A 27,473-nucleotide genomic window follows, 5' to 3' on the forward strand; every position below is an offset into this window, starting at 1 on the left:
TCTTGCCTAATAGAAGTCCAATAATTTTTATCTATAAACGTTAATTTTTTTTCTAAATCATCAATATTATGGAAAGTTTTACGTTTCCATAACTCTAACTCGTCAGCAACACTTTCACATAATGCACGCTTAAGAGCAGAATTTTCTAAACGCATTTTCTTTGTGTTAGGAGACTCTCTAAAAGTGGTTGATGACGATAAATAAGAGGGACAGTTTGGTAATATTCGAGGAATAGCACCATCCTTAAGATAGGGATTTTTTAATTTAACACTAATTGTCTTTCCAGTCCTTTCATCAAATGCTGATGCCTCTTGCTGTATGTCTTCAGGTCGAAAATGAAGTTCACATACCTAAAGAAATAATTTAAAAGAAAATCGTACCATGTTTGACTTAATACAAAAAAAAAAAGAAAATTACATGACAAAAAACGATAAAATAAAAAAAATAAGGTAAATGTGCAGAATTAGTTCACCCTCAAAAAATCCTTTTAAATTACCACTTTTATAGGTTTTCGGGGGTGCTGAAAACGAAAATAACGTTTAAAATTACGGCAAACTAGTAGTTTTCAAGAAAAGAGATGTTAGTTAAAAAGGGAGGAAGATAATCAAACCTAAAATGACCACCCACTTTATGGCCATTTTTTTTTTTTTTTACATGGGCAACGAGCAATTTTTTTAAAAATTACATTTTCGCCTCAAACAACGCGAAGTGCCTCTATGATGTAGGAATGAACACAACTAAACATAAAATGAGCACCTACAGTTGACCCCCTCTCCCCGACAAAAATTCTGTTTACACTTTTTGAAAGGGGGTGCTCATTTTACGTTAAACTGTGTTCATTGTACGTTGACTCCCAACCCCCAACATAAAGGTGGCCATACTCATTTTTCTTCGCTTTTATTTGTTAAAAAGAAAGCGCCCTAAAAAAAAAAAAATGATGGCCATAAAGTGGGTGCTCATTTTACGTTAAATTTTTATAGAAAAGTGAAACCCCATTTTTTAAAACTAACACTTCTTCATATCTTGGAAACTACTCGTTTGCCGTAATTTTAAACGTTATTTTCATTTACAGCGCCACTAGCAGTATCAGAATTTTGGGGGAATTTTTGACAACCCTAAATACAAAACTGCGAATAACATATACAAAACTCGTAATTTCTCCGTTTAAAGTGGGTTGTTTATTTTCTTTATGGAATATACTTCCAAAATATATTAAATTTCTTTCAAAAATAATAAAAATATTATTTTTTTATTGCCGACATTTTGTAAAGTCTTTTTTTTAAATGAAAAATAATATTTCTATTATTTTTTTAAACAATTTTAATAGTTTATTTTGGAAGTATATTCTCCAAAATTCTGACATCTACAGGGACACGACATTTACTACAAATAATTATTAATAAGCTTTTGGGATAACAAAAACGGTCATAAACTTTTAAAAAAAGTTTAATCTATTTCACGCTGAGTAAAATAGTTGAACTAAAAAGATGAATGATTTTTCTTATTTAGAATTATTGAAACAAGGAATTCCGTTTGTACGATATTGCTTTTATTAAATTGTTAGGTGAAAGTACATAATATTTTCACCATACTCCCCATTTTAAATAAGTTTCTAAATAATAATTTATTATTTCAGCACATAACTTAAATTACATGTAAAATTAATTTTTTATATACATACTTCCATTTTTATTTTAAAATACGTTCTAAAAAAATAAATAAATAAAAATAAAAAAGGCGCGTTTTTTTTTCTTTTTTTTTTTTATAAATATCTCAAACATTTTAACACTTACTCTGCTATATTTAGATGGTATATTATTTAGGAATGAGCATCACTAAACGTAAAATGAGCACCTACAGTTGACCCCCTCTTCCCGACAAAAATTCTGTTTACACTTTTTGAAAGGTGCTCATTTTACGTTAAACTGTGTTCATTGTACGTTGACTCCCAACCCCCAGCATAAAGGTGGCCATACTCATTTTTCTTCGCTTTTATTTGTTAAAAAGAAAGCGCCCTAAAAAAAAAAAAAAAACGATGGCCATAAAGTGGGTGCTCATTTTATGTTAAATTTTTATAGAAAAGTGAAACCCCATTTTTTAAAACTAACATTTATTCATATCTTGGAAACTACTCGTTTGCCGTAATTTTAAACGTTATTTTCATTTACAGCGCCACTAGCAGTATCAGAATTTTGGGGGAATTTTTGACAACCCTAAATACAAAACTGCGAATAACATATACAAAACTCGTAATTTCTCCGTTTAAAGTGGGTTGTTTATTTTCTTTTTGGAATATACTTCCAAAATATATTAAATTTCTTTCAAAAATAATCGAAATTATTGCCGACATTTTGTAAACTCTTTTTTTTAAATAAAAAATAATATTTCTATTATTTTTTTAAACAATTTTAATAGTTTATTTTGGAAGTATATTCTCCAAAATTCTGACATCTACAGGGACACGACATTTACTACAAATAATTATTAATAAGCTTTTGGGATAACAAAAACGGTCATAAACTTTAAAAAAAAGTTTAATCTATTTCACGCTGATATAAATATTGCACAGGAAAATAGTTGAACTAAAAAGATAAATGATTTTTCTCATTTAGAATTATTTAAACAAGGAATTCCGTTTGTACGATATTGCTTTTATTAAATTGTTAGGTGAAAGTACATAATATTTTCACCATACTCCCCATTTTAAATAAGTTTCTAAATAATAATTTATTATTTTAGCACATAACTTAAATTACATGTAAAATTCATTTTTTATATACATACTTCCATTTTTATTTTAAAATACGTTCTAAAAAATAAATAAATAAAAATAAAAAAGGCGCGTTTTTTTTTTCGTTTTTTTTTTTATAAATATCTCAAACATTTTAACACTTACTCTGCTTTATTTAGATGGAGTAAAATCCTATCTTTTAATTGCATTAATCCACTGGTAAATTATTTCCTTTTTGGGGGGAAATGAAACCACGGTAACTTTTGGTCCATTTTCGTAGTTACCTCGGCATTTTGGAACTATACATCTCGACGGCATGTTTAAATTTATTTAACCCTCCAAAACTTTAAACCAACTTCCGGTTTAGTCATGAGACACGTGACCAAATTTCAACAGACCGATGTTCATGACGTCACCAGACTAAATTATAGTTGTCGCTAGGCCATCATATTGCGGTAACCAAGGTTTTACTGTTAAGGCAGCACGCCATTATTTTGTTTTGAGTAGATTCGACGCACGCGCATCGGGGCTACGATAAGCGTTTATTTTAGAGCAGTAAGAAGGGAATGAAGATCTGCCTTAAGAGCCAAATGCGTGCTTTGATTTAAATACGTCCTCCTTTTATTTACTTAAAACAGTATAATTTTCGATTTCTGTATTAATAATTTAAAACATACAAACTCATTTACCAAATGTGATGAATTCTAGAAAAGAGATGCATATTTCTACTTTTTCTATTGTGTTTATACATATATTGCTAACTATTACTAATATATTACATATATTGCTAACTATTACTAATATATTACATATATTGCTAACTATTACTAATATATTACGAACAAATGACATGCGAGAAAAATCTGGGAAAATAGTTTCAAGTGGGTAAATAGCACAGAATGTAGAAATGGAATAAAATAATACAATAAAATAAATTAATTTTTTAGTATCTATTTTAAAGGCAGATTAAGGGAAGGATAAAATTTTAAAGCTTTTTTTTAAAATGCAAGTCCATCTTACAAAATTTCATTATCCTATTTATTGTATACCATGGGGAGTAGACTCGCCAGTTAAAATGAATTCAGATAAGAATGGGAGTTGGAAAATCTGGTTATAAATACATTATAAATACATTTAAAAATACAAACTAATGTATTATAGAATACGTTAAGATAACAAAAGGATAAAAAAAAAAATTACAATTAAATTTAATTATGCTTTCAGTTCAAAAGGGATTACAATATTTTGGGCTAGGGAAACCTCTTTAGGCCATAGCATTTCGAAGCCAAACGCTTCTCTTCAGAAGAGCGGAGTAAAGACACATACATAGAAGAAATTTTTAAAAAGATAATATTGCCTTTCTGGAAAGAGGATAAAAGGAAAAACATGAAGCTGTACTGGCACTAAAGCCGATTCTAGGACTGCCAGCAATCACTGTAAAAGAGTAATAAAGAATGTGAGAGAGTTGTATACTCAGTCCGTTAAATTCAAAGTAGCTAAACAGCGGCTTGATTCTCACCAGTTTTGGCAAATAGCAAACAGGATCCTGAACAGAATCATGTGCTCTATCCCAACCATCATCAATGGACCTGAGGTAATCTCGTCAGCATCAGACAAAGCCAAACTCTTTGCCAAGAACTTTGCAACTAATTCTACACCATGCGACTAAGGCCGTCAACCCCTCATATTTCCTCTTTTATCAGAAAACACACTATGCAACATACAAATATTTGTGCATGATGTTGCCAAGCTAATCAAAAACCTTGATTCCAGTAAAGTAATGGCGTTTCAATTATAGTGCTAATAAAGCTTCAACTAGAACTAGTTCCCATACTTACAAAGCTGTTTGAGCGTTGTCTTCAAGAGAATTACTTCCCAACACCCTGGAAAACCTCATCAGTATGCCCTGTATTTATAAATTCAGGTGAGCGGTCATCTTCCTCTCTGAACAGACCAATAAATCTCCTGTGTGTCATGAGTAAGTTGCTGGAATCCGTGTTAAATGGAGAAGTAGTTAACCATCTCAGCAAAAATAACCTTGTCTTGACATACAATATGATTTCCGTTCTGCTAGATCTACAGCAGAGGTGGTAATGGTTATATCTCATAGGATAATCTCTCAACGGAGGCTTCCTTTCTCAGGCAATTGCTCTTGACATATCAAAGACTTTTGATGGGTATGGCATAAAGGCCTAGTTCACAAGATCTTCAGCTACGGTATAGCTGGAAATGTTTTTTTCAATTATTAAATCATTTCTCTCTGATAGGTTCATAAGAATAGTAGTTGGGCAGAAATCAGAAGCTCACAGTATTAATGCCGGAGTCCCTCAGGAGCTCATCTTGGTCCCAACTCTGTTACTGATCTACATCAATGATCTTCTAAATCACATCCTAAGATCATTCGAAGACATTTATGCTGATGACATTACCATCTATGTCAACACATTAAAGGCCATAAATGACCAAGTTCTCTCTGATTCTCTCTCCTCTGACTTGGAGTATGTGGTGTAATGGGGAAAGAAGTGGTTGGTTAATTTTAATGGATCTAAAACTAAGCTTCTATCTTTATATAATCAACGCTCTGATCTCCTATCTGGCATCAGTTGAAATGAATGGCTCTCGTGTTGGGGAGTCTCCATGTTTTGACAAGCTTCTGGGCTGGAAAAATGGTGGGATCCTTCTACCGCTCCAGTAGATATCTCACTGCTGATGCAATTCTCTTCCTAAGTAAGAGTAAGGTACATCTAAAGATGGAGTACTGTTGTCACATCTGGGCAGGAGCTGCTGGAAAACTCTTATCATACTTTGACAAAGTTCAAAATAGACTTCATAACCTGGTGGGGGTGCCCTTTTCTCTTCCCTGCAACCTCTTTCCCACAGAAGAGACGTTACGAACCTGTCTTTACTCTATCACTATTTTCATGGCAGGTGCCTGTCTGAGCTCCAATCTATGGCCCCTCCTCGCCAAACTTTCATGAAAAACACTCGTCTAGCTGAAACCACTATCAATAATTTCCCCCACTCTTTTTCTGTACCTAATCCTAAACGTAGATTCCATGAACCAAGTTTCTTTCTTAGAACTGCACACCTATGGAACTCTCTTCCATTTCCCTGCTTTCCAGCTGACTACAATTTGATCAGATTCAAGTCCAACATAAACAAATTCTTGACGAGCCATCTCTTTAAGTAATCCAATTTACCAAATTTCCACTAACGATTACTAGGATATTGTGCCATTGACTTCCGTATACTAATTAACCATTATCCTCGAGTGACCTTTTGGCCTTGATAAGTGGTGACTCCTCTGCAAAAAAAAAAAAAAAACGAAAAAAGCTATAAAGGGCAATAGTGCCATAGGTTGCTTCTTATTGATTTATACTCGTTATTTTTTGGGGTCGGGGAGATAAGATTGTAATTCCGGATTGATCCCGAACTAATCCAATTGCCAAATTCCATTTGATTCAGTAACTGGATAACTTTCAGATTACAATCCAATTGTTATCCAATGTAATCCACAGTGATCCCACTCAAAGACAGAACTTTCATTGATCTTGTGTGACATCACAATCAAAATAAAAACACACAGGATTTGCAGTTTCGGTTTTAAAGGGGACAAGTAAGAGTTCTTGGTTAGAAATAACCAGTCTTTTTACGAAGAATTAAATATAAAAAGTCCACCGCTTACTTAGCGGAGAGATAGAAAAGGGTAAAAGATAAAAGGTCCATTAGGGTTGAAAGTCCGTATTCACGTGGAGGAATTAATTGACGGGCGCGCGTGTGTGTAACGTCCAAACGCGGACGGGTCAATGTTGATGTTTACGCCATGGTGTTCAAAGGGGGGGGGGCGACCTGGGGGGGGCGGAAAATGCCCTTTTTATACTTGTCCGACCGGCTCCAGGGACTAGGGAGGCCTCCAGAAAAAAAACATTTGTTTAAATTTGTTTTCGTTGTAATCCGATTGGATGAAAAGAATAACATTCTTATGACGTAAGATGCTTTAAATGATGTCCGCACGAATAACTGAAATTTCGTTTAAGACCCATCGAATTTGCATGGGTGGGGAAAGAGAATGTACGCGCAGCTGAAACAATGTTTATACATCCACGCGTGCGCAACTGGGTTTTACTGTTGAGGCAGCGCGCCATTATTTTGTTTTTGAGTAGATTCGACGCGCGTGCGTCGGGGCTACGACATGTTCGCGAGCAAGATTTTTAAAAAATATATTTACAAAAATTTTTAAGATTTAAAAGAAAAAATATATATTTACAAAACATTTTCTTCAATATTAAATATTTACAAAAAAGAAAACTTTTTTCTATTCACGCAAAACTTTTTAATGTAATAAAACGAACGTATTTAAACAAAATATATTTAAACTAGCGGGGGTACCTGGCGTTGCCCGAGTGTTTGTTTCTGGGACGGGGGGGGGAGTTTAAAAAAATGTTATGGTAGGTAAGTAGGAAGGATCAAACCCGGAGTCATGAGTAAAAGTAGGAAAATAAAGTGAAAAAAAACAAAAAAACATCTGCAACGTTAAGAGTTCGGCCACCAAGAAAAGTCCATTCCAGTTGTTTAGGAAAAAAAAAAAAAAAAACCGACTATGGTAGGTCGGCGCGAATGTGAAAATATAATGTGAATTGTCCAGCACGCTAACCACTACGCCACAGAGCACTGCTGCTTAGTTTAGTGATTTTAAATAACTTCACATGAAAGATCTACGAAGCCAAACCGGTGTTCTCTTCTCAACTGTTCCTTGTGAACGATCCCCAAACGGTGTTAAGTGGTGGCAGGGGGAGGAGGAATTTATTAGAGAGAAAATATCTTACCACTTCCATTGATCTTAACTGATTTTGGCCGTGACTTCTCAGCAGAAAAAGTATAGAAATCTAAGATTATCGAGGAATTTGAGAAATAATAAGCCTATAACACACCTCAGATATTGTTCTGCCGTTTGTGCATATTATATTTGCATGAAATATCTTGATTTTTAATCCTATTAATGTCAAAATCAGACGGGAAAAAATGAGTTCATTTTATTTATATAGAGATAAATGGGTGTCTTTCTGAGTGCGTTCTTTTTATATATTTACAGAACTTTTTAATAAAATTACTAACTAACTAACTTAATTAATTAATTAATTAATGGTACATTTTTACGACGTACCCCAGCATATTATAAACGCTCCAACCTCTCTATGTTAAGAACAGCTTTTGGAATAAACACCCCCAACCTCAAAAGCCGTTCTTAACATGGGGTTGTGTGGTGAGCTAGGGCAGGTCATAAAATAATACCAAATAAATAAATAAACCGACGTTATAACTAAGAATTTCAGATGGTGTCAATTACAAAATACATAATTTTAATAAAAATTAAATAAAATTATCATAACCAAACTTTTTATGTTTCGTCGGGTCCCTGTAATTTCTATGCTACCACGTGGTGACCGCTGCTACTACATTTAAGAGGAGGAAGGAAAGAACCAGAAACGCGTCCGTTCACATCAAATACTTTATTTAGAGTCCCCCTGATATTAACCAAGGGCAAGTAACTCTTTATTATTACACATTTCCGTTTGTCGAGATCCTTTTTTTTTTCCTTTTTTTCTCTTGTTTATTTACAAACAGTTTTAACCTTTATTTACAAACGGTAACATTTATTATCTTTGCAAACAAAGTCTTTCAAGTAGTTCGTTTTTTTTTTTTGATAATCGTCCTCTGCTTGATGCAGTTGCCTCCTGTTTTTGCTTAACTTTGCTTCTTCTGGAGGAGTTGTCTACATTTTCCAAAATAGGTAGTAAATGTTTTCTGTTCCTTTTTAGACTTTCTCCAGAGTTCAACTTTACTGTATATGTCCTATTTTTCTTATTTGTTGCTGTGACTATACCAGTATTCCTCCACGTTTTCTCTTCATCCGTTTTCTCTCGGATTCTGTCTCCCACTCTTAGTTTTTTTTTTTTTTTTTTTTTTTTTTATTACATTTTCACCCCAAACAAGGCAAATTGCCACTTTGGTGTAAGGGGCTACTATCAGGGGAAACAACTACTGGGGTACTATGTAGGGATTTGGGCAGCAAGGTGGTTTCAAGTCTTTACTTCCATGTCTTTTATCGTAATTTATTTTACTTTTTGTTTTGTAAACCCTATTTCTCTCTTTTACTTTTCGTAAATTTGTCCATTTGGGTTTTAATTTATTTGGATGACTGGGTAAAGTTGTTTTAATTTTTCTACCCATCAAGAGTTCTGCTGGGCTAACTCCCGTAGCAGTTATTGGTGTACTACGGTAAGCCATTAATGCGAGAAATATGTCTGGCTGTCGTAATATTCTTTTTGCAATTTTCACTGCGCTTTCGGCAGCTCCATTCGCCTGAGGGAAATGCGAACTCACTGTGGTGTGTGTGAATCCATATTGTTTTGCAAATTCTTTGAAATATGTGCTTGTGAACTGTCCTCCATTATCACTTACGATCTCCTCAGGTATTCCCCACCGAGCAAATATTTCTCATAATTTCCCAATTATCGTTTTGCTGGTTAGTGGATTTAATCTCGCGATTTCCAAGTAACGGGAGAAATAGTCTGTTACGACTAAGTAATATTCTCCCTCCAATTTTAAGATGTCTGTCCCCAATTTCTGCCACGGCCTATCTGGCAAAGTAGTTGGTTTCAATGTTTCATTGGGATTTGTAGCACGATGACTATTGCAAAAATCACATTGTCTAATGAGATCTTCTATTTCTTGTGATATTCTTGGCATTTTGGCTCGTTCTCGGCATTTGTTTAACCCCAGATGTCCTGTGTGTATTGCTTGTAATATTTCTGCTCTGAGATTTTGTGGAACCACTATTCGATCTTGATAAAATAAAATTTCCTGATGAACTGATAGATCATTCCTAAAGTTAAAGTAAGGTTTAACTCCCTTGTTTAATCTATCCTCCTTGCTCGGCCAACCATTTGATGTTAAATGGATAATCTCCTATAGTTTTGAATCCTTAGATGTAGCATTCCTAATTTCTTTTAATTTTCTATCAGTAGCTGATCTGGTCTTTATGATAGTGTCTATATACATTTCTACATCTTTCTCCGTGGTACTTTCTGCTTTTTCGGTTGGACTTCTAGACAGTGCATCTGATACCAGCAAAAGTTTCCCAGGAACATACTCTGCTATAGGATTGTATCTCCTAAGTCTCATCAACAGTCTTTGACATATCAAAGGAGTGTTATTCAGATCCTGAGTATTTATCAACGGTACCAAAGGTTTATGATCCGTTAGAAGACAAAACTGATCTAGTTTCGCGATGTATCTGTCAAATTTCTCACAGGCCCATACGCTCACTAAACATCCTTTTTCAATTTGAGCATAGTTTTGTTCTGTTTGTGTCAGCATACGAGAGGCATAAGCTATGACTCTCAATATTTTATTTTCTTCTTGGAAAATGGCAGCACCAAGTCCATAGCTGCTCGCATCCGCACTAATCGTGATGGGCTTTTTTGGATCATAATAAGTCAATATCGGTGCCTGTGTCAATAGTTCTTTAACGCTTTGGAATGACTTTTCTTGAGGTTCATTCCAAGCCCAAACCGTATCTTTTTTCAATAATTCCAGCATTGGTTGTAATGCCGCTGCTAAGTTAGGCACGAATTTCCCTAGATACTGACACATTCCCAAAAATCTTCTGAGCTCTGTGACTGATGTAGGGGCAGACAACTTTTTTATCGCTTCTAACCGTTCTTTAGTGGGTTGTATCCCCTTAGCTGATATGCTGTGTCCGAAGTATTTTATAATACTTTTCCTGAATTCGCACTTCTCTTTGTTTAATTTTATTCCTGCTTGCTCTATTATTTTTAGTGCTACTGTAAGCCTTCTATCATGTTCCTCCATCGTTTTCCCATGAATTAATATGTCATCTATTATGACGTGAACACCTTCCATATTTTCTAGAAGCTTGGACATTTTCCATTGAAAAATTTCCGGTGCTGATGATATTCCAAAGGGCAATCTTTTAAAACAATATCTCCCGAATGGGGTTATGAAAGTCGTAAGCAACCGACTCTCTTTTGTCAATGGAATTTGGTGAAACCCACTGGCTGCGTCCAGTTTTGAAAATATCACTGAGCCGTTCAATTTGGGTGATATATCCTCCAGATTCGGCAGCATATAATATTCGTGTTTTACTGCTGAATTTAATTTTTTTAGATCGACACACAACTTCTCCGTTTTGTTTTCTCACCGGAACGATTGGACTGCACCAATCCGTTGGTTGTGTGACTTTCTCGATCACAACATCGTCCTCTAAACGTCGAAGTTCCTTCTTTACTTTTGGCATAATGGGAAATGCTATCCGTCTAGCCATCGGGGTACAATACGGTTTCACACCGTCTTTTAACGTTATTTTCACTGGGTCTGTTTTCATGACTCCAGTTACCTCCCCTTTGTTTACATTAGACACAAATTTAACCAAATTCATTCGATACGCTGTTTCTCTCGATAGCAAGTTGTCTGTACTGCTATCAATAACATGTATTTCGAATGAGTATCTGCTATCCTTATGTCTCGTATCAACCGTAAACTTCCCTATACAGTTCAATATACCTCCGGGGCTTTTGTATATGCCATATGCTGGTTTCAAAACAGGGTTTTTTCTCAAGCTACGAAACGTTTCGTAACTGATAACATTTATGTCTGCTCCGGTGTCGATTTTAAAAATTAAATTATTTTCACATACCTTTAACCACACGTGCCATGGGTCTATTGCATTTTCTCTGAATTCTTTTCTTTTATAAATAGCCCCAAGAAAGTATTCCTCTGTCGTATGTTTTTCCACTTGTCTGACATTATGGGCTTTGAATCTGCAACATATCGCGAAGTGATTTATTTTGTCACAGTTTCAACATCGTTTTCCGTTCGCTGGACAATAATCTTGCCGTTAGTGTTTTTTGTTACATTTTCCACATCTCTGTTGCTGCGTTTCTTTTTGTGGATAATTTTGTTTCCATTCGTTTTGTTTTACTGCGTCAACCGATTTTTCCTTCATTTCAGCCATTTGCTGTCTCACTTGTTCGTAGCTGCGTGCTATTTCTATAGCCTTTTCCAAGCTTAGGTCGTCTCTAAGTTGTAGTTTTTCGGATAGCTCTCCACTTCTTAACCCGATGACCAACCTGTCTCTTATTTGGTCATTTTTGTGGGGAAAATCAGTTTTCTGATAGTTTGTGAAGTCCCCGAATAAATTGTTCTATCGATTCGCCTCCCTTTGTGTTCTGAGGTGAAATTTTGCGCGCTCGTGCATAATATTTTTTTCGTCATGAAGTGGTCTCCAAATTTGTTCAGTATCACGTCGAAACTCTTTTCATCTTCCTTTTTCTTGAAAGAGAACGACTTATATATCTGTTCGGCGTCCGGTCCCATACAATACACAAGCGTGCTAATTTGTGCATCGGGCGATTCTTCATATAATTTTGTCGCACTCCGAAAACGTTGAAATCGCTCTCGCCATGTCCTCCACTGGTTCGGTTGCGTAAAGTCAAAACGCTCTGGGGGCTGAAGTCTAAACATATTTCTTTTTGAAATAGTTGGCGTTAATCCTTTTTTTTTTCTCGTTATAAGGTTTCCTTACCCAAAGAGAAAAATTTATCCCAATCTGACACCATGTTTTGTTGGGTCCCTGTAATTTCTATGCTACCACGTGGTGACCGCTGCTACTACATTTAAGAGGAGGAAGGAAAGAACCAGAAACGCGTCCGTTCACATCAAATACTTTATTTAGACTCCCCCTGATATTAACCAAGGGTAAGTAACTCTTTATTATTACACATTTTAATGGTAGAAACTGAAACAAATATAAAATAACTGACTTGTTCGGATTTTTGCGATTAAGATTAGTTTTTATGTACACTTTTTTTTTTTTTAAAATCTTTCTTTGTGCGTTTTTTAATACAATTCAATATTTATTTAAAGTGCGGTGTATGTGGGTGATCAGTGAAGGAGAAATCCTTCTAGACCGAGGCAATTTTTATGCATAATAAAATCACAAGTATAAACAATCGAAATTTTAAAAATATATTTTATTCACATATTTTTTATAACTTATTTTTATAAAGATGAAGTGTAGTATCACAAGATACAAATCTTTTTATAATTTTTATTTTTATTTAAAAAAAAAAGAAAAAGAAAAAAGAAATTGCTATTTGCTTACTTCTCCATAAAGACAAATTAAGTACAAGTAAATTTAGCGTCCGAAATTTTCAATTTCTAATGTTTTGTAATTAATATAGTTCATTCTTTTTATTTTTATTATAATTATTATTATTAGTTTTATTAAAGTTCTGTAAATATATTTTAAAAAACGCACTCAGAAAGACATCCATTTATTTTAATAAATTTTATTAAATTTACATTCGTTTTGTTACTTACACAAAAAGTTTTGTGTAAATAGAAATAAGTCTTTTTTTTTTTAATCCTTAAAAGTTTTGTAAATATTTAATATTAAAGAAAATGTTTTGTAAATATATATTTTTTCTTTTAAATCTTAAAAAGTTTTGTAAATATATTTTTAAAAAATCTTGGTCGCGAATATTCGACCATGTTTGCTATTTGCCGTGTTTACAAACAACCAACGGCAATGTCAAAGTCGAACAACCGGTGCCGCTTGAAATGTTCGACAATCTTTGTCTTCTGCTACGGGGTATCTAATCTTTACTTGATCCAAATAAATATATGGTTTCGTTTTTCATGTCATGACTCCGTGATGAAGTTTTTTTTTTTTTTTTTTAAAAAGTAAACAAGTAAAAATAATTTAAAAAGATATTATGGCGTGCTTAGTCGCCTTTAAAAACAATATCTCCTCCCAGAACGATCATAAAATGTGTTTTCAACAGATATTTGTTCAATAATGGATCAGTTTTCCTACCTAGCAAAAATGAACGAGTTTTCCGGACATTGCGTGACCACATCCAACACCCACCCACAAAAAGTCCACTTACCACTAACCCTAAACCCGGGTGGCAATACCCCTAAAGAAAGCTTTCTTAATCATACCATTAACTCGAAATCCGAGTGTTTGATCTCATCTAGAAAACAAAACTTAAACCTACTACTAACCATAACACCGTGTGGCAACTGACTCCCTTCCCCCCAAAAAGAACATGATTGCAGCTAACTAAAACGGTTACATGTCGTTTCGTTCAAACGCTGTATGATCAGAAAGTGGGTAACCATTTTATTATAATTTTTTTAAATGCAAAACTGATAAATGTTACCAATAAGTTACTTTTCCACCTAACTGGATAAGTGTTTTTGTGTTTTTATTCAATGCAAAATGTTCAGTCGCTTCGAAAAACAAGTAATATTTAGCGCTACCGGAGAACAAGAAAAAATTGCCGCAATATCTCTTTATATCTTTGAAGTCTCGATAATCACTTCAAAATATGAAATAAAACAAAATGGTGTAGGATCCAACCCAATAAATGTGACGGTAACATTTATTAGATGGTTTTCTACCACTATTTTGTTTTATTTCTTATTTTGAAGTTTTTGTCTAGACTTCAAAGACATAGCGGCCATTTTTTCTTGGTCTTTGGTAGTGCCAATATTATTTGTTTTTCGAACCGATTGAACATTTTACATTAAGTAAAAACACCAAAAACTTATCCAGTTAGGTAAAAAAGTAACTTATCTTGCCTTTGGTAACATTTATTTTTATTTATTTTTTATTTATTTTTTTTTTTTAGAACTTTTTCATACGTCTGTGGAGTATAATGCAAACCCACAAAGTGTGCCATTTCAGACCATGATTCATTGGCAAATGTTATACAGATCGTGACCGGAATGAAAAAAAAAAAAAAAAATCGGTATTTTTTCATGAGGTGCCCTAGTGTAGTATAAACACCCCCAACCACCCCATGTTAAGAACGGCTTTCGGAATACCCCCCCAACCTCCCCATGTTAAAAACAGTTTTCGAGTTTGGCGGGTGTTTATTCCGAAAGCCGTTCTTAACATGGGTGGGGGGTTGGGGTGTTTATAATAAGCTGGGGCACGTCGTAAAAATTTACCAAAAAATCTTATAGGCATTATTGGTGTTGTCTTTCTTAGGGATCATTTCGATTTAAAATCTAGTTAGTATTTATGCATGTAAAATTGAGAAAAACTCGCTCGAAATTCGTCAATCAGAATAAGCGAAAGCAAAACAAGATGTCGACTGAATTTGACCTGATGTCGTGTGAGTTCGTTTATTCAGCTAATGTTAACACGACTAAATGGATTTTAAATGAAAACGATTCCTCATTTAATAGTATATAAGAAAATAAAAACAGCATAAAACCATACATTTTTTTTTTTTTTTTTTTTTTGCTGCATTCTACTCTGCCCGTTACCTTTAACGTTTGCCGATTTATTTTTATTTAAGATCTAGGCGAAAATAAAGCAAAACGAGAAAGATATTAGAATGAAAAACTTTTTCTTTCATTTTCTAGAGAGAATAAGAAGATGTGACATATTTCTTCTCGTTGCCCACTCTGGCCATGACCTTAAACGTTTGCCGATTGATTTATATTTAATACCCTCAAAACGAAATATGGAAGATATTAAAACGAAAAAAAGTTTACTTTGACTGCAACTCAACATTCAACGTTAAATTGACGACTTTTAATAGGTTTTCGTCTATTCTGAAAACGAATATAACATTTAAATTTGGGGCAGACAATTAGTTTTCCGGATATTAAGACCTTTAATAGCCAATGTAATCCCTTATGTTTCCACTGGCGGACATGTTTTTTTCACAACTGAACAAGTACTAATGCGCATGCGTGTTAGAAAACACTCCCTTTTCATGTTAAGAATGGCGACGGCCACTGAAATTCATTAAGTAATACATTGGGAAAAAGATGGGCACTACTACAGTTTATCGCCGAAAATGGAGACACAATTTTTTTCGGACACCTGTCGTCAGAATCAAAGGGAGAAATTAGTATTTTAAACTATGACCGAAGCATGAAATAAATAACAAAACTAAATAACTAGATAATAATTACTTCCGGAAATAAATAATTACTATGTGCCCCAGCGTAGTATACCCCCTCCCCCAACCTCCCCATGTTAAGAACGGTTTTCGAGGTTGGGAGTGTTTATTCCGAAAGCCGTTCTTTACGTAGCGATGTTGGGAGGTGTTTATTGTGAAAGCCGTTCTTAACATGGGGAGGTTGGGGGTATTTATACTACGTTGGGGCACGTAGTAATTAGTTCTTTCCGGAAGTAATAATTATCTAGTTTATTTATTTATTTGTTTCGGTCATAGTTTAAAATACTGATTTCTCCCTCTGATTCTGACGACAGGTATCCCCCCCCCCAAATGGCGTCTCCATTTTCGGCGATAAACTGTAATAATACCAAAAAATGTCATAATATTCAACAAACTCTTTGTTTTCCACAAATTTGAATATGATATTCGTTTTCAACAGGCCCAGAAACCTAAATAAGTTGTCTATCTAAAGTTCAGTTTTGCGTTAAAGTAAAAATTTACAGAAAGTTTGTTTCACTTTGTTTTTTTTTTCTCGGAAAAGTGAAAGAAACGAACATAGTGAAACTAAAAAGAACAAGTTGCGAGTTTTCTTTGAAAACGACAAACTTTCTCTATCTCTTATATATTCAGAAACTTGCAGAACTTTATGTAGATTATTCGATGCGCTTATCTGCGATAAAGTCGTTTCAAAACGAATTTTTCTCTCTTTTGAAGGAAAACTTAACTTTTAAAGCCATTTTCGTGATATCCTTTCTGATTTCGTTAAACTTGGTTTTCCTCTTCCTGCTGAACTCAACGATGATGAACGGACTCGAAATAGGACTAACAGTTGGTGCAGTTTTAGTGGTATTTGCCGCAGTTTCATGGTGCCTTTATATTAAAGGTTACTGTAGGGTAAGTATTATTATTTATTTATTTATTTTTTATTTATTTTTTTATATACAAGTTCGATCTTATGTACATTAAAACGTAAATAAAGGCGGAGGTGGCCTCATTTTTTCCTTTTTTTCTTTAACTAATTTTTTACCCCACCCTCTTCCAAAAGCAGATGATACTCACGATTTGCTTAACTCCCCACGAGATCTTTTATTTATTATTTTTTTTTTACATTAACATGGTCCCCCTAAATCACCTAAAAAAAAAAAAAAAAAAATTAAAAATAGAGATCCTATATTTTAGGCCTATGAACGCCATGAAAAACTTGGTGGGGGAAAAATTGGTACTTGTTAAGAACTTAACATATAGTCGAGTCGACAGATAGATTTTTTTTTTAATATGTGGTTTTAAGCAAAAACAACATTACGTACTTAATTGGCGTTGAGTTCCATGGCGACCAGCAGAAAAATTAAATGGGTAAATGTTTACTCTAACTACAACAGAACACCGACCAATAAAATTTGTTGTTATTTAGGTTTTCGGGGTCGCTGACAACGAATCTGATATTTAAACCCGTCGGAAATTTACCGTTTGCATGGTATTAACCCTTGAACCATCGCACTATTTTGTGCCAATCACCGTCATCGTTTATGCTATTCTTACATGATGCGTTCGCGCATGGACGGTGGGTGGGGGGGGGGGGGACGCCACCCGTCCCCGCGCCCCCTCTACCGCCCTACCCCCAATGTAAATAGATTTTTTGTGAAAAATTAAACAGTTCTTCTGCTCGGTGTATGTCGGCGCGTTACTTACGGAAAAACGGTAAAATAAACTGCAGAAGCAACGAGTTTTATAATTAAAAAATCCCCCTTCAAAAAAAAAAAAAATATAAAAACGAAAAATAAAAATGCTTTTGTAGACCGCTCATAAAAACTTAATTTTTTTAGATCAATTAAAAAACATCAAAAGCTACGTAACAGAAAAATGAATCACATTTTGTTTTTGAAAACTTTCTTGTTATTTTAAATGTCTGCTAAAACATTCTTCCGCGATGTGACAAGTCACCTTATTACGCGCGTCCATGCGCAAACGCATCATGTAAGAATAGCATAAACGATAGCGGTGGTTGTTGGCACAAATAGTGCGAGTGTTCAGGGGTTAATACCATGCAAACGGTAAATTTCCGACGGGTTTGAATATCAGATTCGTTGTCAGCGACCCCGAAAACCGGAAAAGCAACAAATTTTATTGGTCGGTGTTCTGTTGTGGTTAAAGTAAACATTTACCCGTTAAAATTTTCTGCTGGTCGCCATGGAACTCAACACCAAAGGAGTACCTAATTGTCATGCCAACAGTAGTAATATATCCAAAAATTATGAAAATTCATCAAGTAGAAAGTTATTTATAGTTAAAAGTAATTTTACAAAAAATTGGGTAAAATTGCATTTTCTTAGACCTTATAAAGTAGACAGACAGTAAGAGTTTAGACGCAGGGGAAATAACCCGGAACAAATATTTTAGATTACTTGTTCATGACTACAATAGTTGTTGTCTATAGCGATAGACTTTTTTTTTTTTTTTTTTACTAAAAACACAATAGCAGTCGATGATTTTTCGTAATTTTGGGATATATTACTATTTTCGACATGACAGTTAAATACGTAATATTGTTTTTGCTTAAAACGACACTTTTTAAAAAATTCGATCTGTTACTATATCTTAAGAAATACTCATTCTTACTTTTTTTCATTTTTCTTTTCTTTTAAACGTAACCGTACGTGTACAAAAGCTATGGTAAACATTATTTATACCATATTTTTTTTCATCCCTTTCCCCTTCTAAAAATGATTGGCGATTTTTAAAAGAAATTTCCAACACATTTAAAACTGGTGCAGAAAAGTAGGTTTTTTTTTTTCAGGATATTAAGACCTTTATTATTCAATGTAATAGCTATTGTTTTCAATGTAATTGCTATTGTGTTCGCACAAGCGTGCAATCATTTTTTTGCAAAGTAAGGCCTGTGTGATTGTACATGACGTCATACATTTTGGTACAAGCGAGACATGTTGCAAAGTCAAGCCGTCGATAATGAATAATAGCGTTGCGAAATGTATTAGAAAACGTTAAAAAAATGCAATAAAATGAAAAAATAGGAAGATTTAGACACGAGATGCACCTTTATAAATTAACAGTAACCGAAAACAGCACAGAATGAAAAACAAAACCATTTTTAACAAAACAACAAATAAGTTTATTTCAGCAGCAGAAACTTGGACAGTGTCCACGTGAAGAAAAGGAAGAGTTAAAGGCTCTTTCGGCTGTCGAATGTTAACCAACAGTTATCTTTGGGCGAAGTTCGTCTATGCTGGAGCGTCCAGTGGACAGGGACAAGAGAGTTAGAGAGAAGGGGGAGAAAGATAGGTCTTTCTTCGATGCTGGGTTCTCTTTGCTGATTGACTGTGATTCCCAATGAGGCCAAAAAAGTCCCGGGGGGGGGGGACAGATGAAAACAATGCGCCCTGCAACCTAATTGGTCAGTGCGTGTGCGTGACCAAGTCAGCCAGTAGGGACATTGATTCGCAAAAGAAAATAAATCTTTATTTTATTTCTGAAAAAATGTCTTGGAAAATGTAGGAGTTTTAAAGAACAAAAATACCAAATAAAACTTTTTCAATTCATTTTAGAAAATTTTCTGTTGTGTTCTTTGCTGCAGAAACTCTTTCCTCTTCCTTTCCACAGTTCTTCTCGGCTTTGGCCACCAGCATTCATATGCGTTTCAAAGTTGGTATTTTCTTGATTGGCGCCAATCAAAAAAATGCCAACTTTGTGTGTATTTGTTTTGTTGTTTTTGTTTTACTTTTAATCAGGCATACAAACATACACAGAAACAACTGTCCTGTTAAAATTATTTTAAATAATTATACCGACGATACTTGATTTTAACACGGGACTATTAATTTATCTTTTCCATCTATTTTGTTTGCTGTCACTATTTTTTGTATTTATTTAGTTTAATGTTTAATTAATAATTTATATATTCGTTTATTTATTTATTTTTTATATATAGTTATCCAAAAAGTAAATTGTATTCTGCATCTAGTTCTTATTTCGCTTCTATAATTTAGTAATTTTATGAGATTTAAAAAAATTTAAGAGGTGTGGTCGGGGGACTGTGCAACTCTTGCTTCACAGTACATTCAGGGAAACAGGAACCCGGAAGAGAATTCCAAAGTCTAGCAGTCCTAGCGAAGAAACTATCAGAGTAGAAGGCTTACTTACATCTAGGGATTTTTACTGTGTAGGGGGTGGGATTTTGCTGCTTGTTGGGTTTGTCAGGGATATTTATGTAGAGGGAGTACAAGGGCTTGTAGTTCATCGGAACACTTACGATTAAAATACTTGTAAAACAGAAAGAGGGATGCAACATTTCGTTGATGAGACAGCAGTTGAAGCCTAGCTGTTAGTGCACGACCTATTAATTTTGGATAATAAAATATCCATCATCAGAGAATGAAAGAGTCCTTTTGTTTTGATAATTTTTTTAATGAGGTGATGTGTGAAGCATTTGTGTAATATATATATGTGTGTGTGTGTGTGTGTGTGTGTGTATGTATATAAGAACAAGTAGTTAATAAAACATATTAAAAAACACTTTGAAAAAGAGTTAAAAACATATTCAATTTTAAAAAGGAAGCACAAAATAAGTGGATAGTCCTTAATCTGCAGAGTTTTGGAGAAATACTTTCCTTCTCATCAGAGGGTAGGATTTAGCAAAATGCGGGATCGGATTTTGTTTGCAAAAGTATTTGATGAAACTACAAGTAAGTCATAGATCATACTTGATAATAAAAAGTGTAGCAGAGGGAATAGGGTGAAGAAAAAGGTTATGTCATGTGAATGGATAGTCTGGTGAACAGTAAAATCCAAAAATACAGAATCCAAAAAAGTTGGTTAAATTTCCATTTCCACAAGTAAAATCCAAGGGAATTGCGTAATTGGAAGATAGTCCAAAGTAATCCAAAAGGCAGAAATCTGTGGAATAATTCAGAAATGGGTACAAGAAAAAGGGAATCAGTTCAAATAATATTATTAAAAGAAAGATAAGATGTGTGTAGAAAAAAAGAAATGGAAGAAATTTTAAACACGACTGTCAAGGCTGGGCTGATTTAAGAAAAATGAGTGAAGAAAAAAAAAATTGTATGGTGATTGAGTTAATTTTAGAATGGAAAAGCCAATGTCAAAATGACCCAGACATGATGACGTTGAAAAGGCGCCAAATTTAAAGCAAAAAACGGGTTCAATTATTACTTAAGAATTAAATTATCAGCAGGAGTTATTAAAGGAAGCAAATGAATTGAGAAGAAAGATAAGTTAAATACATACACATGTATATACATACATACATATATATGAATACATACAATTATACATACATATATATATATATATATATATATATATATATATATATATATATATATATATATATACACAATAAACACATTCACATATACACACACATATATATATATACAAACATATAAATAAATAGATGAGTAAATAAATAAATAAAGAGTTAAAAAAAAATTCATTGTAAAGGATGACCAGTATCTGCAAATTCCGGAATAAGGCAAGTAAGTATGTAAGTAAACGCACGTAGTAAAATATACGTAAACATACATGCAGAATATAAATCCGTAGGTAGATGGATATATTTGATTGATAGGAATATTTAAATACTAAAACGGAGATTGCAGATGTAAAAACGGCCAAACAAAGAAGAAATAAAGAATTACAATGAAAATTACAAAGTTATAAAATGCTAAGAAAGTATGTAGAAAAAACGATAATGTTAAAATATATATATATATCTGAAAAGTTAATTTAATAGCTATGTAATTTCAAATTGACCATATTTAAATTTGGATTTATGTTTGCAGTAGGAGATCAGTTGGTTTTTAGAGTTTATTATATTACTACTTTGAGGGGAGGTAATTATAGTTATAGCTTCGGTTGTGCAGAGGCGACATGACTTAGAACCTGGAGTATAAGACTTAACCTTTTTTTAGGATAGTCCATTTAATTGAGAAGGGGGTAGTGTTAGAATTAAGTTTTTTAATTAAAATGGTTAGAGAAGTTCCTCGGTTATTATTAGAATTTTGGTTGTTAAAAGAAATGTTGTTTGATATTCTTTTCTTAATTAATTCTTGAAGTAGCGCCGATATATGTATGTACTTTATTAACAGCTCGAGGTCTAAAATTAATATTAATTTGCTAATTTGTACTGGGGAAATAGTTTGAATTTTGTTCATAGTGATGAACAAAGGGAGGGACAATGATTGTAGGAGGACTGTTTTGGAGGGGAATATGGGTGTTGTTAGTGTTAGGATGGCTGCTAGGAGAAATATCATTATCATTATTGCTGGTTATATGATTATAGATGGAGGGGCTGCTCGTGTGATTAGTAACTATATCAGATGGAGGATGGGAAGGGGGATAACTAGAAGACAAAATATTAGTGTCTGTTATGGGAGGATTGTGTGGGAGCTCTGTAATTGTGCATGAATATATAACATCTTTATGGATGCAATCATTATTGAGTGGGCAAAGGTGTTTGTTATTACAATTACAGTTAGTTTTAGGTTTAATTGGGAAAGGGATTTTTTGGGCTGATTTAATTTTTTTGTTATTAGATATTAGATATAAGATTGTTAGAGTGGCTGTTTGGAGAAATATTTTATTCTCATTATTATTGTTATTATTATTATTGCCAGTTGTATGATTGTAAATAGAGGGGCTGCTTGAATGGTTTATTGGGTTAGTAACTATATCAGATAGAGGGTTGGAAGAGGAATAATTTGATGACAAAATATTAGTGTCTGTTATGGGAGGATTGCGTGGGAGCTCTTTAATTGTGGATGAATATATAACATCTTTATGGATGCAATCATTATTGAGTGAGCAAAAATGATTGTTATTACAATTGCAGTTAGTTTTAGGTTTAATAGGGAAAGGGATTTTTTGGGCTGATTTAATTTTTTTTTTGAAAGAGTTTTGTACAATGTTGAAGAATTCCTTAGGTATATTGGTTTTGACATTTACGCTAAATGGAGGATTAAACCAACTATTTTTCTTTCTCCTGATGGTGGGTTAGAGGTATTACGATTAGTATGTTGGTTTTGATTATATATGTAGAGTGGTTGGATTATATATGTAGAGTGGTTCATTGCTATTGATAGCGGCATATCTTTTTATTTGAACTAGTTTCTTGCAAGTCATATTGTGTGTGATTACAAATTTAAGGCGGCCAGCAGGAGAAGCATAATGGTTGTATTTAATCTTTTTATTGTATCCTGAATTCCTTAAGGCATTATTGAAGAAAGTAGTATTTTGATTAAAGGTGTTTTTTATCGGCAAAAAGAGTAGAAATTCTAGAGACGGATGGTACTATAGATTTTATAATTGAGTTGGGGTGTTTAGAAGATTTATGGATGTATAAAAGCATAAGGTTGGGTTTATGACAGTGGCTATAAGTCTTGGTGTTAAGATTAAGTGTAATGTCTAGAAAATTTGAAGTTTTTTTGTTCGGTTCGATAATTATAGAAAGGTCAAAGTTGTTAAAAAAGTTATGTAATTTTTAAATTGTTTTGTTGTACTCTCTTGGCCTGGCTGTTGTAGTGAAAAGGGCTTCATCTCTATAAAGACCCCCTTGGATATGTTTAAAATGGTATTTAAGTTCTTTCAGTAAGAAGAGCCCCACTAAATCGGTAACTTCTGCAGAGTCAGAGACCCATTAAGATGTCAAAATTATTAGGGGTGTCTTTTCTAGTCCAAAACTTATTATTTAATTGTATAAGGGACTTTCTGGCTAGTAGAATTAATTTAATTTCTAAATGAGTTAAGTCAGAATTTCTTTTAGCAAAGATTGGAGCCTTATTTAAAAGGATCGGAGAAATTGATTGATAATAATTTTGAATGTCAAAGGTTATGAAGTTAAGGAGGTGTTTATTTTTAAGGGAGACAAACCAATTAATTACGGAATCTGAATTTAGCCAAAGAGGGAAACTAACTTTTTCTTTAATAGAGAGGATGATTCTATCTAAGGTATTTTTGCTTACAGCACCTAAGTCACAGCTAGATGGGTAGATCAATCTGATGGAGGGGTTGTCATAAAAATTAGGCTTATGGTCCTTGAGGATGAATCTAGGGGTACCTGGAGAAATTATTTCAGTGAAGTTATGAATGTTCATAGAAGTCAGTAAATGTTTAACCTCAGAATTAATAGAATCTAAAGTCTTACAAGGGACTATTTTATAAGATTTATTAGGTTCTTTATACAAAAGTCTTTTATATGTAGGATAGTCAAGTTTATAGTAATTTTTAGTCTTATCAACAGGGACGAATATATGTTTATTCTTTTTAATTTTCTCAGCAAAATTATTTATTTTTCGAGTAACCGGGTTCTAATGGTGTTTTTGTTTCTTAAATCTAATTTTTTTGACTAAATTTAACATGGAATTCTCGAACTCCTCAAGGTAAGGGTTGTATTTGGGGTGGGCAGTGGTTTTTAATCAGTAAAATTTGGCAGCAAATCTTTCTGTTTTCTTTTGTTCTCTTTCAGATTTGATAGGTAGTTCATGTGTTAAGATTTCTGGGTGAGATTAGTCTTCAAACAAAATAGGCGCTTTAAGTTTATTGTTAATGCTTAAGACATGGTGATAAGCTTTCCACCTTATATTTTTTAGGAAAATGTTCAAAGCTAGAACAAATGCGTAGATATATTCTTATTGGGAAGGAATAGGAATATTTTTGGCAGACAGAGGAATGTGTTCTTTTTCAAACATATCTGGAGAGAATAAAAAAGCTCAACTAGGCGGGAGCTTCTAATGAAATAAGAATTACAATTAAGTTTACCAAAATAATCCAAGATGGCAAAACTAAAGTATATTATAAATATTGAAGAGTTAATATTTATAAAGTAATCTCAACCAGATGTAAAGGTTTGATAAAACCAAATAGGAGATAGAGCTTATAATAAGAGCAAGTAGGTAATAAAACATGTTAAAAAATGATTTGAAAAAATATACACAACATGATGTACCAACAAATTGATGGGCAGCCCCTTAGGTCCTATCTTTGATGATATTTTCGTTGGATTTTACGAATTTAATTATATATATATATATATATATATATAAACTAACATATACATAATTTAATTTGTGACACCCAACAAAAATATCAGCAAAGATAGGATCTAAAGGGCTGCCCATTAATTTGTTTGTACATCACGTGTATATTTTTTCAAACACATTTAACCTAGATTTAAAATAGGTCAGGACACTAGATACCTACGCTCCTCACCAAAACAGCACACACAAAGAAATGGGGGAACTGGATGTCAACTGGGCCTTTATCCTGTAAGTGCCTGTTCATTGGCTGATTAGGAAGGATGTGGCGAAAACTAGCAAGCTGATTCGCTAGCTAAAAACACAATAGAAGATGCGTATATAAAAATGCAAGACAACCACAAAATCCTCGCATAAGCCTGATGAATCCTAGCATGGATGAAATGCGGAGTATTCTGTATAGCTTAATTGCCATATATATTTTTTAACTTACTACACACACACACACATATATATATATATATATATATATATATATATATATATATATGAAGGATCATAGAACGCTATCACAATGCAAGAAGTGGATATAGTGTTACATAGTAGAAACCTACGTCAGTAAGTAGTGGTTGATTTAGCTAGTGTGAATTTTGATAAGGGTCACATTAGTACATATGAGGATAACCTAATAGTAAATGGAATTATATCCAGAGACAGCTGACGTGAGGAAGTCGGGATCAACAGGTCAAACTCACAAGACAAAACCTAGCCAAATGATGATGATTAGGCATGAGTCATGTTTTCAAGTGAACAGGCATGCAAATGATGTAAACATAATCTGAGCTGAATGTTACTGATGTCTGTCTGCCCATCAGCCATGTTGTTAGATAGAAGTTAAGCATTAATTATTAGTTTCTCTCTCTCCAGAAGTAAATTCTCTCCAATAAAATCTTGAAGAACTCTGTGTGCATACGTATAAAAAGACATTATTTGGTTTCTTGATCACTCATCAGTGAGAACATAACAATATGTCGGTGTTGAGAAGGAGGTTAAAAAAAAAGAAAAGATTTTTATTTACACTTCTGAATTTTTTAGATGAACATTGGTTATGAGTATTGTTTGGATCCTTCGGACTACTGTTCTCATCTCGAGTGTTGTTTTCATAGCATTACAGGCGATGTAACCGCCCCTCCATCCCCACACACACACACTATCTCTTTTTTCTTCCTCTCCCTCTTCTTTTCTTCCCTCCTCCTTCTTCTTCTTTTTCCTTTTCTTTTTCACTTATAATACTACTTTTATTATTATTATTATTATTATTATTATTATTATTATAAACATTACTATTATGACAGGGTGGAACGATAAAGTTGTCACTCTAAAAAAAACAGCACTACAGCTTTATTTTTTAAAACTTTTATTGAAAAATCAATTCAGGCAACTTGATTATGTAGTAGAGCTGATATGTATTCAATGTAGCAACCTTCAGCCTCAATCACCACTTGGATACGGGTCAGGAACTGAGAGCATGCCTTTTCCACAAGCACCGATGGGAACTCGGCGAATACTCAGTGGATGGCAACGATCAGGCTGGCTTTGATGTTGTGGGAGGTCATGTTGGTGATGTTCTCGACGTATAACCAAAGTAGTCCAGCAGGTTCAGGTCAGGAAGGAGCGAGACCAATAAGAGAAGGGTACAGTCGTAACACTCCTTCTGAAGTCAAGCCTGGGTCTCTTTGGACTAGTGGGTCGGTGCTGAGTCTTGCTGCCACACCCAGGGTTTGCCAGCGACCACTTGATTGTGCAAGGGGATCGCACATTTTTCAGCACATCCAGGTACACTTTGGTGTTAACTTTCAAGCCGACTTCAAAGATGTGAGGTGACCCTCACTTGAAACCACATCAAAGACCATAATCATGGCCTGAAACTGTTTTCATGACCCTGGGCATGTACCTGTTGTTCATGGCTATCCAGTGATGCATTTTGAGGGCGCTGGCAATGGTCCTGTTGTCATAAATTGGATCGGTAGAGAGCATGAGTTGTACAGCGATCTATGTAGATATGTAGATCTCGCTTGTTGAACATTGCGTCACTTTTAGACACGATAGAAGGCTCCCATCACTCTTGAGATTTGTACACAATTGGCCAACTAGTAGATGCTCTGCAATAAAAAAAAGAAAACCGGATTTGGAATCATGTCGGGTTTTTTTTTTCTAGAGCGACAATTTTATCATTCCACCCTATATTATTGTACTCACTGGGAGTTTTTACACAGGCAATCATCAAATATTTCTCTCTGTTAACAACCTATGATATTCCCTGGAGTCTATGTGACAACAAGTCTCTCCACCTCTTTGATAACATTTGCTAATGAATTTGTGTGATCGCAATAGCCATTTACAATTAAATTTTCACTGACATAGACCATTGGCCTTCACTGAAATTTGAGTAGCAATAAATCTTGCCAGTCCTCTTCACACTCACCCAATGGAGGTCTTGTTAGTGCTTTCTATCTTCAGTATTTTCATTCTCCTTGATCTTCCATAACTTATTATTATTTATTTATTTGTGCTTATTTTTTTAACTAAATTTTATCTACTTTTTTATTTTACTTTCAGAAGTTGAAGAATTCATTTGAAGGCGAACCCATCTTGCCCATCACTCACCGTAAGAGCAATTTATGTTTTTCTTTGAATAAATGTTACTAAATAAAATTTTTAAATTTGCAA

General features: G+C 33.9%; 1 protein-coding gene across 1 annotated transcript in view; it reads left to right on the top strand.

Annotated features, from left to right (window-relative positions):
• Positions 1 to 14,912: 14,912 nt before the first annotated feature.
• Positions 14,913 to 27,473, top strand: part of LOC145252304 (opioid growth factor receptor-like protein 1) — a 60,655-nt gene continuing 48,094 nt past the window's right edge. Inside the window, exons 1-3 of the mRNA XM_080111719.1 lie at positions 14,913 to 14,940; positions 16,280 to 16,632; positions 27,363 to 27,411. Of these exons, the coding sequence (XP_079967845.1) occupies positions 14,913 to 14,940; positions 16,280 to 16,632; positions 27,363 to 27,411 (430 nt within the window). The remainder of the gene's footprint in view (positions 14,941 to 16,279; positions 16,633 to 27,362; positions 27,412 to 27,473) is intronic.

Source organism: Euprymna scolopes, chromosome 29 (assembly GCF_053919585.1).
Source record: "Euprymna scolopes isolate OS-2025 chromosome 29, ASM5391958v1, whole genome shotgun sequence".
Classification (NCBI taxonomy): domain Eukaryota; kingdom Metazoa; phylum Mollusca; class Cephalopoda; order Sepiida; family Sepiolidae; genus Euprymna; species Euprymna scolopes.